Source organism: Physcomitrium patens, chromosome 4 (genome assembly GCF_059467195.1).
Source record: "Physcomitrium patens ecotype Gransden chromosome 4, ASM5946719v1, whole genome shotgun sequence".
Classification (NCBI taxonomy): Eukaryota; Viridiplantae; Streptophyta; class Bryopsida; order Funariales; family Funariaceae; genus Physcomitrium; species Physcomitrium patens.
Window position 1 is genome coordinate 7,942,426 of NC_143413.1, and position 12,150 is coordinate 7,954,575.

The 12,150-nt window shown below is 43.2% G+C and overlaps 1 protein-coding gene across 2 annotated transcripts; it reads left to right on the forward strand.

Annotated features, from left to right (window-relative positions):
* The first annotated feature begins 408 nt into the window (after window positions 1-408).
* On the forward strand, window positions 409-11,941 carry LOC112281406 (uncharacterized). Of its 2 annotated transcripts, none has more exons than XM_090249636.1 (23): window positions 409-906; window positions 2,188-2,328; window positions 2,768-3,049; window positions 3,262-3,786; window positions 4,093-4,193; window positions 4,503-4,768; window positions 5,080-5,629; window positions 5,809-5,854; window positions 6,021-6,113; window positions 6,316-6,371; window positions 7,011-7,173; window positions 7,849-8,066; window positions 8,290-8,353; window positions 8,484-8,663; window positions 8,861-8,888; window positions 9,149-9,378; window positions 9,627-9,701; window positions 9,987-10,061; window positions 10,194-10,520; window positions 10,855-10,917; window positions 11,161-11,202; window positions 11,362-11,424; window positions 11,639-11,941. In XM_090249636.1, the coding sequence occupies exons 1-23, from the start codon at window positions 832-834 to the stop codon at window positions 11,747-11,749; spliced, it is 3,774 nt and encodes a 1,257-aa protein (XP_090105762.1). In that variant the 5' UTR covers window positions 409-831; the 3' UTR covers window positions 11,750-11,941. The 2 variants fall into 2 exon arrangements, with proteins under 2 accessions (XP_090105762.1, XP_090105763.1); XM_090249637.1 differs by having other exon boundaries at window positions 8,484-8,651.
* The last annotated feature ends 209 nt before the right edge of the window (window positions 11,942-12,150 follow it).

The following is a 12,150-nucleotide window of genomic DNA, read 5'->3' on the forward strand; positions in this document are numbered from 1 at the left end:
TCTAGTATCTCCTGAAGTGGATTAAAAAGAAGACTGAACTTGTGATTGTCGAAGAGGGCATGTTTTTGTGGACCACAAACTGTTCCATCCGACTGGGCAACATTCGTTATAGTCCCCACCTGGCAGCTCCTTCTGCTCACCACAGTGCAGGAGATGCTCCTACGTCGTGGCATGTTTGTATTTCCCATTCGTACATGTACGTACCCATTTGTATCTATTTCAGTGTGTACATACGTAGACGAAAGCGGGAGAGTGGTATGTTCGGTGGGGAATTTTGAAAGCGCGGGGGGGGGGGGTGGGGTGGGCTTGGGAGGGACTCCAGCATGGGGGAAGGGTCGCCGCGTGGCCTGCTTGCAAGGCGGCGTGGGGGTGGACGTGGGACTGGACTCGGGGGAGAGTCGAAGGAAGGAAGAGTTGCGTCGGCGAGTGTCGATGTCTGTCACGATCGTCGCTGCTGCTGCTGATCCGAAGTTCCTCTACCTCCTCGTCCTCCTCGTCGACGACGATGATGTTGTTGCAGTGATTGATTCGCGGATCTCTCACCTGGTTTTAACTTTTTGTCATTTTCGCGCACTCGCGTGGGGGGGTTGCTGTTGCGGTCTTGGAAGGCGCCTCTCGCAGCGGTATCGCCTTTTCTGATTGGGGTGGGGACTCACCTACGGTTTGCGAATCAGACCATCCGATCGTCAAACAGAAAGTGAAAGCGAGGTCAAGGGGAAAGCGAAAGTTGCAAGAGTAGGTAGGATGTTGGAAGTCTGAGGAAAGTGTTGGGTTTGGAGGAGGAGGTGGTGGTGGTGGTGGTGGAGCAGAGCAGACGAGGCAGGAGTGCGCATGGATCAGTGGAGTATGGCGAGAGGTGCTGGACAGCCGCAGCAACAGCAGCAGCAAGCTGCTCATGTACCGCAGGTTGGGGGTGGGTGTATCGGTTGTCGGAGGTTTTGGAGGTTTTGGAGTTTTGGTGTAGGATGAGGAGTGTGAGAGTCGGAAGTTTGGGGTACTGTGAAAAGTGGGTCTCTATGTAAATGTGAGGGAAGGTCATGGACGTATTGGATGAAAGGGTGAAGGAGCGGTATTTAGGTATTTAGCAATGTGGTGTTTCATTGACGGGCAGATTGGTACGTTGAGAGGCGGGAGGTCGAGGGATTGAATTGGATTAAGTTCATCATGACGAGCGTAAAATTAGTCCTCTTGCTTCTCTGCCCTGCGAACTCTTGCACTGGAAGGTCTCGCTACATTCGATAGGTCAGTATTGGAACGAGCTTCGTCGAAAGGCTTGCGTTTCTTGGAGTGGACTGCATTGGTTACCTTAGCCACTGTAATTGCTCGTTAGGGTTTTCGTTGGCAGTTAGGGTGCTGAGCCACACCGAATTCCTAACCGCGAGTAAAAGAAAGTGTTTAGGGAGTATTTTTTAGGGTTTTCAGGTGGTTTTTGTAATTCAGGTGGCACCTCTGAACAAACCATTGCATGAGGACGTACGCTGTGATGTTATCACTGCGGTTGTGAGATCGGCTGGTCTAAACTTCCTCCGGTGCGCCTGGCAATGTCTCTATTTCAGTTTAGGGTGCAGCGATGATAGGTCGGGCTGTTTAGGTTGTAGTATGGTTGTTCTTCTAATTTTCGTACGACTTCTCTTTAAAGAAAAAGATCAATTGATTTCGTTGATATTCTCTTCGTTATCTCCCTGATTCATTTTCATCCCCTATTTGTGTTTGTACCTTCCAGTATACAAGGATATATGTGTACGTTTATTTGATCAGTTGCATCGTCTAGCTCATTTCGATCCATCGTTGTCAGGCAACCTTGTTCGGTCCTTCTAAGAGCAACGCTGGTTGGATTTTATTTCTTATTAATAAAGTTCGTCATGGCACCCGAGATGGACAATTTAGCTCAAAAACTGAAAGAGTGTAAACTTATTAGTTTTGTCGTTTCATTACTGTATATTTTTGAGTCTTATTAAGTATCGTAAAATTTCGAGGTTATATTATCAGCATTGTTGACCAAACAGGTCAACCTGGGTGGACTAGTGGTCTGGCTTTCAATATTCGAGTTGCTTTGTTTTGCTAGAAATTGGTAGAGCTTATTGTTTTGTTATATTATAATCCTGCGCAATCTCGTTGAATCAAATTTTTTCGTGTTTTTTGTTTGTTTGTTTGTTTTTTTTGTTTGTTTTTTGGTTCGTGCTGCAGCAAGGGGTTGCTTCGCAGTATTCTTATTCAGCTGGCTCATATTCGGGACAACAAGCAGGTGCTCCAGCCTCTACAGCAAGTGCGGCATATGGGCAACCACAAGCGTACGCCCAACAAGGTTATAGCCAGCAAGCCTACCAGGTAGGGGATTCATTCTGATTGATGTCCCGTTTATTTACATATGTGTCTCTTCAAAGTTTTGTAGTGCATATTGATTTTTAATTATTTTAAATGAACGTAATAACTCATTACTAGAATGTAATAACCCATTCTACATGTTTGTCATTGCCAAGGTAAATAACATGGTCTTCTGTGCAGTCTATCTTTATAAACTTTTAGGAACCTGTTCTGCATCGTTAGATGTGTTTTCACCATTGAACCAATATTTTTTGCTACTCACTGTTTGATTATTTTACGACTTACGACGATACATCATCACAGTATACACGACCTCAGACATTTAATTTCCGCTGAATGATTTAACCATCATTCAACTGGATGGCTTTTTATTTACTTATTTATTTGATCGACTATGTTGATATTTTATGTTTACTCATTGGTCTGTGTAACATTGTTTCAGCAACCAACCGCAGCATCCGCCCAAGTAGGTTACGCAAACACTGCCACGTATGGTGCTCCTGCCACAACTGCTCAACAGTCGGCGCAGCAGCAGCAGGTGGCCTGGTCGCAACAGGCCGCTGCTCAGGGTGCCCAACAGGCTGATGCTCAGCAGGGTGTGTATGGCCGTGTTTCTACCGGTGTGGCATCGGTGCCTGCTAGTGGTGGATCAATAAATGTAGCTAGTCAATATGGGGGTCAGTATGGAGCTGTTTATGTTGGTCGTCAGGGCGGTAGCCAGCAGGTGAGATTGACAATTACTTGCATTTCAATAGTAAAATGGAAAACTTGAACTTTGAAGAAGTGGGGTTATGTAAGTTTCAACGCTTAAGCCCTCATTCACCCGGTTTATATTCACTTTGACAAGTTATCGACTTCTGGCTAATTGCTGGCCGCCAATTGCTGGAGTCAGATTTTATTACTTGTAAGATGAGTCTTACAGATGATCATTTTCAGGTACTAGGGGCAAGCGGTCGATCTGCTGAGGATTATCAACCGCAGAGTGCCGGCACCCGCGGCTCAACGGCGTATGGTGCACCTCAAGATAGCAGAGCTACCTTAGGCAGCGGCGCTTCCTCCGTGGTCGGAGGTGTACCATCTGTAAATGCATCTGGTGTGTACGGTGCTACTCATCATACAAAATACACTGAAGTATCCAAGTATAAAGAGGCTCCTAAATATGGCGATATTGCTAAGTACGGTGACAATGCTAAATACGCTGGCAGTGCTTCAACGGCAGACTATGCTGGGAAAGCTAATGAGTATGGGGGAGCTACTTCACCTACGGGCTACAGTCAGAAGACGACAGCGGACCAATATGCCGTCAGCTATAACATAAAGCCCGCTGATTACGGAATGGCAGAAAGGAGTCATTATGGACAAGGACAGAATATTTACGGACAAGCTGATTCCCGGGCGGACTCTGTTCGCGGCTATCAAGATTCTCATGCAGTAACCGCTAGTTCTATCCAGCAAAGACAGGTAAGCATCGTGTTTAGCTAAAAGCAATTTTCAAGGAAAAGGTCATCTACTGATTAATGTTAAGTCATCTAACGTTCTTCAAAGTGGTGTAGGCAGAAAAATTACGAATTGCTTAATTCGTAAAACTTAGTTGAGCGTGTAAGAGGACAGAGCTGTTAATACTCAATGATCTTGAAATGAGACTCATGATTCACGATTTACGAAGATTTGAGAATTTGTCTCCTCCTCCTCCTTCTCTCTCTCTCTCTCTCTCTCTCTTTTTGTCTCCCTCCCTCGCAGCTGAAATATTGCTCTGATTAATTATAGAGTCAGCTTCTTCTACAGCAGCAAGCTCTCCAGGCTCAGCAACTGCAAGCTTCCATAGCCAATCGCGGAACTGCGACCTCTCCCTTGGAGGGTGCCACACGGTCAGTGAGGGCTCCAGTCTCAGCTAATTTTAACGATTGTTTTGGGGTTCCACTGTTTGAAATTATCGTACTCCATTGCGAGAAGATGGTTGTTCAGGGGATTCTTTTTGCTCAAAATGTTGAAAGATATGAAGAAATATTGCAGTCTGGTTTTTATTCCTCATGTTTTCACTGGTTTTATTCGGGAAGCATTTGGTGATTTTAGTTTCAGAGCATTTATCGCTGAAACTGCCTCTGGTTGTAACAATGGAAGGATAATAATTGTTTGTATAGATTCTCGTCTTCCTTAACGAGTTTCAAACTATCCAGGGCTCAAGGAGATTATATTGGAAGAGGGACTGCTGTACGAGCAGGTGGTGCGCAGGATTATGGTGGTAACTCTAGGGGAATGTTAGGCGGAAACTACGGAGCCAATCGTGCCGAAGCGGAATTGGTAGCGCAATATGGAGGCGCAGGAGGAGGACGGAGCGCAGCAGCTGATCCAAGGCTTAGCGCTGGCAGTGGTGCTGGCTACGTAAGCAACCAACAAGCTTCAGTTTATGGAGGCATGAGTGGTGGGCGGGGTCCTGGCGGAGGTACTGCATCTGCCCATAACTATCACTCTTGTTTATTGTGCAACCCAATAATCTGTTTCTGCTTACATATCACGCTTGCCAGTAAATTTCCTGTGCTTTTCTTATAATCTCGTGATTCAGCAATTTTCTGCAGTTTCTTGAACACCATAACAAGCTAGTAATTAGGTTCTCTTGTTAGGCCGATATACTCTCGACCACTATTTGAGCTCCTCTTTTGAATTGTGCTATTTCTTTACAGAATCCCAGGGAGGCATTGGGAAATGTCACACTTCATATTTTTTTTTTGACAAAATGTAAGGGTGGATTGGCAGGACAAATATATGGTGCTCATAATGTACCTGCGATGGGTTATGGTGGAGTGCAGCTACCTCCAGGACGTGATTACAGTGCTGGACGTGGAACTGGTGGAGGGGGGTTCCCTGTTCAGAGAGAGAGCAGCTATAGTGGTGGTCGCCCTGAACGGCCGAGTATCGGAAGCAGTCGTAATGACGATCGCCTTGATCCACGACCTCCATTTCGGTCTGGAGGCGGAGATCGACGCTACGATGATGCCAATCGTCGTCACAGCAGGGATAGTATGACCAGAGATAGCATTAACAGGGATAGTAACAGCAGAGATAGAGGACGGAGCAACAACAGAATGCTAGTGAGTGGTGGTAGAGGCTCATCTGGAGGTGGTGGTCCCTACGATCGTGATGATCGGGAGAGAGGACGAGACCGGGATAGGGACAGGAAAGACGATGACAGGAAGAGAGATCGTAGTCCTGGTCAACGGGCCTCTCATGACCGCAAAATGTCTCCATCTGGTGACCGAGATGATCGGAATCGTAAAGAGTCACCACGGCGAGGTACCTCCTACAGGTGAATATATGCTTCTTAACTGCCTAATATCTGACCTGATCAACATGGTATTATGTATCGATTTTTTGACTTGACAGTAGATTACTCATATAGATGTTGATTGTGTACTTTCATTATAGTAATGTGAAGTACGCAGGGTTGTATCTCGATCTGTTAGACTTACTAGTTTATTTTTGCAGGCATGCATCTCCTTCAAAGGAGAAAAGGAGGGAGTATGTTTGCAAGGTGAGTAATTTAATTTCTAGGTTCTCTAATATCCATGACAGTTTATGGAAAAAAGTGGTTATTCTCGTCTGATTGAACGTGTTTGAACTTGATAGACAGTTTGTTAGTGACTTAGTAGATGCGAAATGCTGACTTTCTAGAGTTGGTGTTGGTTGTTTGATCATAGATTGAGCCCTACAGTTTAGTGGATTTAGAAAGAGACTACGCGTCTGTTTGCAAGCGGTACGCTAAGCTCTACGTGGTGCCTGAATTCTCGAAGGTAATTACGCTTGATCAAATTAGTATTCTGAATCAGCGCAATACAGACATCCAGTTTGGTGTCTTGACGCCTGAACTTGAGCATCACGTTCCAATGATATTTCATGTTGTGCTTATCTTTCTGACATTTAAGAGACCTACTTATGCATTTCCGAAAGCATGCTTACATTGTTCCTGCGTTTTTGTTGCCACCTCTTTTGCAGCTAGTTGCCTGTTGGGTGACCAGAGACGTGGAATTGCCTATCAACGAACCAATCAGGTCTGACATTTATAACTACCTTCACTATTTCTTGGACTTTTGTTGAATGTAGTCCAATAAGTTGGATACAAATAGTCGGATGAGTGTTGCTTGATTTATGCTTACGAAATTCGGTTTGTATTTGGTTATTTGCGGAAATTCTGTTGAGGTGCACGTGCTTGCAAGCCTTGTAAGGGCACTCACTCTCTTCGTTATTTATGGAGCTATGTCTTCTCTGCCACGTCCTCAGGGACGGAAAACCCTCACAGTAGTCAAATGTGGAATAGAGGTCTATCTCGTGTTTTCATGGTCGATTCCACAGGAGATTTCACTGGTTACACGTGCCACTTATCACAGCAGATCTCTCAGTGAAGCTCAAACCTCACATGGCACTGTTGGTCTTCGTGATGTCATGACATCCTAAGGTCAATGCACCATAGAACGTCCTAGTAAATTTTCTACAAAGCAATTATTTGGTGATAACCGAAGGCTGCAACATTGGGAACAGAGAAGTGAAATACCCTACGCTCGTAACTGCAGCAAAGTAGAGTCGGGGAATCGCTGAAGCCTGTCACATCATGATAACGCATTTATTGTCAACCCCCATGGTCTTCTGTCATGACACGTACCAACCGTGGTCCTGGAATGGATTTGCCACAGCTTTGAGCACGATGCTGTAGACATAGAGGATGAGGGCGAGTCCATTAAGGAGGCCCCACCAAATATCTCCGACAAAGCATTTCCTTCTTCGGCTTCAGCAATTACTCCCTCTTCTCCTACTTCGTCTAAGCCGGCACTGCGAACTACCGTGTGGAACGCAAAGGTAAAACCGGGACAGAAGAATGAAAGTATATCTTGACAGCTACTGGATTCTGGTGCGGCTAATTCACCAGCTTCCGGTAACCACAGTCTAGGCATTTGACGATTTTATAAATGATGTGAAAGCAGATATCTTCCGCATGTTCTTGTGCATCCGTGACTCGGTTCTCAGCTCTGCTGATTCTCAGGAAATTTGACTCTCGTCATTCGCTTTGTTTACCTCAAATATCATGCGTTTGAAGAAGTGCGAATCCTCATTCAAGTCATGGAGACTAACCTTTGTTTGCTATTCTGAGGATTTGACGCTATGAGAAATTTCTGGTTTCTGGTTTCTGGTTCCAGTCTTTTGCTTTTTGTTTTCTGGATTCTGATCACATCAGAAAAGTACCTCGATTTAGCTTTGTTCTTTCAGAGCACGAGGTGACGAATGCCTGTTTGTGGTTTGAATTAGCTCTCTCAAGTCTTTCGATTTCTCCAGCATTTTCTGGGAGTCATGCTCCCTTTGACAGATTTCATCACGTCAGCTTAGAGCAGATTGGCATATTGTGGATTCATGTATAAAATCCTGTCCGACACCTTTTCTTCAACGCGATCCTCCTCTTTTAGGGTACTTAAGATCATGGTCCATTGATTGTTTTCTTTTTCACTGAATCCTTTATATTGGTGGGGATCCTCGCAGGTCATGCTGATGAGTGGGCTTAGTTCAGATGCTTACTCGGAATTTTTTTCAGATAAGAGCACAGAAGATAAGCCTGCTCACATACACAATCTGCTTAAGTTTGTAGCTTTAAGGAAGGATCGGAGTGCAATTATGGCTGCTGGTGGGCGTTGGGATGAGGAACTTGACGGGGGCGATCCAACTGATGGTGATAGTGCTTTAATCAAGACTGCTATCAGGTTGACATTTTAGTCAATAATGTCTCATAAACACTACTTTATGTGTGCCAGTGTATGTGTGATATATTCGTTGTTGACATGATATACAATTTATATGATACTTGCTATCACGTTTGAATAACTGTCTTGGTAAAGTATTTTGTTGAACTTGCGGATTGCTGGCCCATCTCAGCCATCCACATCCTAGTGAGACATTTGATTCCCAATCATGTGCTATTTCCAGGTGTACAAGAGAATATTTGCAACTGGATCTCAGTGACTGCAAGAAATGGAGTCGCATAGTCGAGGTTCCTCTATATAATCATCTCCCGTCTGTTCCAGTCACATATATCTGTTTCGGTTGAATGGTAATTTTGTTTTTTTTGCAATAGAGTTCATTCGTTGTGTTGACTGAGGCTTGGAATTTTCTACATCTAGGTTCACTATGAAAGACTAGGAGAAAATGGGCTGCCGAGTCACAAAGAGATCACAGTGATGTTTCTTCCAACAATAAGTTGTATATCTTCGGGTGAAGTGTGGCAAGCACAGTGGAAAGCAAGGCAACAAGCTAAGCTCGAATCTGACGCTGCAGCTAAGAAAACAAAGGTGAATAATGAGGTATTGAAGTTGATCTCAGAACATGAGATAATATTTCCTTGGTAACTATTTGACTTGGTATTGACAACATTCATTTAATAAGTTCAGAGTTACGTTATTTTTTTAATGTTACATGACTTTTAATTTTACAATCTTCATACTGGCAGTCTGTATTGAAAGAGCTGACTTGGGTTTCGGGGTTTTCAATGTGTTATCAGGATGCATCAGAGAAGATATCAAAAGAAGGTAGCCATCTTCTTATTGTTAATCGAAAGACATATTGGAAGTTTCGAGGGTTTATTTTTGCGAATAAGAACTAGTTGGGTTTTTGTTTTTTTTTTTGAAACGTCATTCTTCCTAAAAGAATCTTTTTTAAGTAGGAAGAATACTGAGCAGCGTTCCATCTCTTTGAGTGGATTTTCTCGAAGGTTTTGATGCTTCCTAGTTTAAATATTTAAATTTTTTGTATGACGTCCTACCCTCCATCTTGCGAAACAAAATAACAGGTGAATCAAATGGTGACAAAGAGGTAAAGGAAGTAGTGGGGGTGAATGAAGAAGAGTCCGTTTCCGAAGTAAAGACCGACAACCTTGACAAGTTGGATGAAAATCAAGATAAACCAGAGAATGACCCTGGGAAAGTTGTACCTGAAAAAAATAAGGAACTGCTTATCACTCTGGAAGAAATTCCTGCTCCTGGTCTTGTGCTCACGACCAAACGTTCCAAGTCATTCAAGGTAAACGCTCACGCCACTCCTTTCAGAAAACAAATCGTGGTTATTCGTATGTCCGACATGAGATATATATCAATCATCCATGATCAATGATTGGAAAAGTAACTCTTTTGTTAATCATAGCAAAAGCTACTTGATCTACTTGATCCAGGCGATTCAGATTCCAATACCTAGCTTCAGCAGACACACTATGCAATGAAAAGCAAATGACTGATTATCCTGGATTGTGTTTGTTACTATTGACGGAGCAGATGCGCTCTATGACTATCTCTCTTGATGGGCTGCTTGATTACGACGAAGAGGATAGAGAAGAGTGTACTTTTGAGGTGACTATTCTTGTCGTTACTACTGCTCCACGTTCAAATCAAGTGACAAGCTTCTTAGTTCTTTGTGATGCTAGCACCATAATGTGTCAATTTGGTTTTTGGAACTTGCATTTACTCGTATGTATGTGTTATCTAATGGCTTGGACTACCTGATTCCTTAAACTGAAGATGAATGACGTTTCTTGCTACTCAAGCGCAATGATAAACTTACCGGACTCCTCCTAGAGGTTGTTTGATTGTATTCGAGTCGCCGACATCTCACATAAAAAACTGGATGTCGATCAGCTCTCGTTATTTGCGGAGGTGTTGCAAGAATTGTTACAGCACAAGTTGGGAAATGTTATTCTGTCTAATTTGGAGGTACATAGCTGCACGCCATACCCAAGTATGAGTTTCTTTGAGTTTATCCGATTGCTGTAGATGGTTTTGTAGACAACTCTTTCAGCTGAATAATGATTACTGTCACTTGGCTATCTGATTACTTGTTATTAGACCATACGGGAAGAGTCCTTGGCTCGGAGGAATGAGGAGAGAAAACGGAAACAAGAGAATGAGAAAGACACGGACGCAGAAGGTTCATCCTCACAGCGGAAGCGCAGTAAATTTTCAGATAAACCTGATGTGGAAGTGAAAGTTGAGGTGGATGTGAAATTAAACCCAGAGGTAAACGTGGATGGAGAGTCTCTTAAGTTGACGGAGAAAGTGGAGGAAAATGGAACAGGCCGGGTGGAAATGGAGGATATCAAGGTGGAGTCGGACTCTGGCGACTCTCATACTGCCGCACTTGTGAGTGTAGAGAGCGTAGTGAAGGCAACAGAGGTAAATGATACTGATGACATCATAGAAGAGTTTAAAGATACAGAAATGGCAGAGCCTGCAGAAACTGCTGAAAGACTAGTCGATGTATGTTGATGAAGTCATCATTGAGTTAAGTCACTTAAATGTTCTGTATGACAAGTAGAAGCATTTTGTTGTGATCACGTCCCAGAGGGCAAATGATGTTTATTCAACCCTAATTTAAAGAACCTCACAATCCCTGAGGTTGTTCTGTGACCGATTGTTGAAATCACCTTCTTTTTTTTGCAGATTTTATTATCAGTTTGGATCTTTTTATCTTTAGAATTTACAACTGATTCCAAAATGGGTTTTGCAGGAGGAGAAACTGGAAGATCGGAAGGTGGAGAAAAAGGTTGTAGTGGACCAAGAGCTGCTGCTGGTGAGAACCTACTAATTCTTGGTGTTGACGAGTAAATGCATCCATCCTGAGTTCTACTCCATTCTTTGTAGGGCTTGTTCAATGTGAGGGTGTTGAATCTTACAACCATGCTAAATGTGGTTGGGGTTTTAGTAATTTGACTCGGTAGCCTTATCATGAGGTTTAGCTTTTAGAAAGTCAAATATGGACACTTAAATTTGGGATGATGTTGTTCATCTAAGTTTCTATGCTTTCTGTATGCAGGCGTATCGATATTTTGACAAGAGTAGAGTGGGATATCTCAAGGTTTGTTCACTTCAGTCCTCCCTCATCTGGCATTATTTGTTGCTTCTCTGAACAATTGACGGTGCGGTTTGAGTATTACTACTATTTATTTTACCTCGTCTAAGATGTTTTCTTGCTTGATATCTATTTTAATCTCATCTCCCTGAAAATGTTCTACAGTCGGATGATTTACGGCGTCTACTTCACTGCCTTGGAAAATTTCTCACACACAGAAATGTTAAGGTACAGTAATTGTCATCTTCGCCTGGGACCTTGCATGTTCATTCTGAGCCTGGGGTTAAATTTGGAGTTAGCAGGGTATTAACTGTGTATTATCAGATGATTGTTATGATCTACATACTGTAGTGTGTTTTGTTGTGTTTTAGGAGGCGCAATTACTGATGCTTCTGTAGTAGATAAAAAAAACTAACATATTTACTTATTCGGGAACGTGCAGGACATTGTCGCATGTGCAGTGTCAGAGAGCAGCAAGTCTACCCGTGACGATCGTATAATTTATCGCATCTTTACTGAAAAAGAAGTAGAAGTTGGCATGGAGGTTGTATAAGTGGACCTTTTTTGCTATGACTTCAGTCCTTTCTATAGATCTTCGCTTGTAACGCGTGTGAAGCTGTAGCGTAAGCCGTATGTGACAATTTTCTCTTCAAGTAATTACGATGATTTTCTCTGATGTATGCACTCTCGTACATCCCACCAGGTGGATAATCAGAATTCCATGCAGGAAAATATTTCTGTGCCATTTAACACTCCCTCTTTTTCTATTTTCTGTATTCCATGATTGTGGCTCATAATGTATCATGAAGCCAATGCTGACCATGTTGATGAGTTGATTGTATTACTTTCAAGTGGTAGACAAAGCATGTTCTACTCAGAGCTTAACAACCTCATCATGATATCACCCCAAAAATCTGGGCCATCTCCACCTTACCTGTTTGCTACTGCACATGA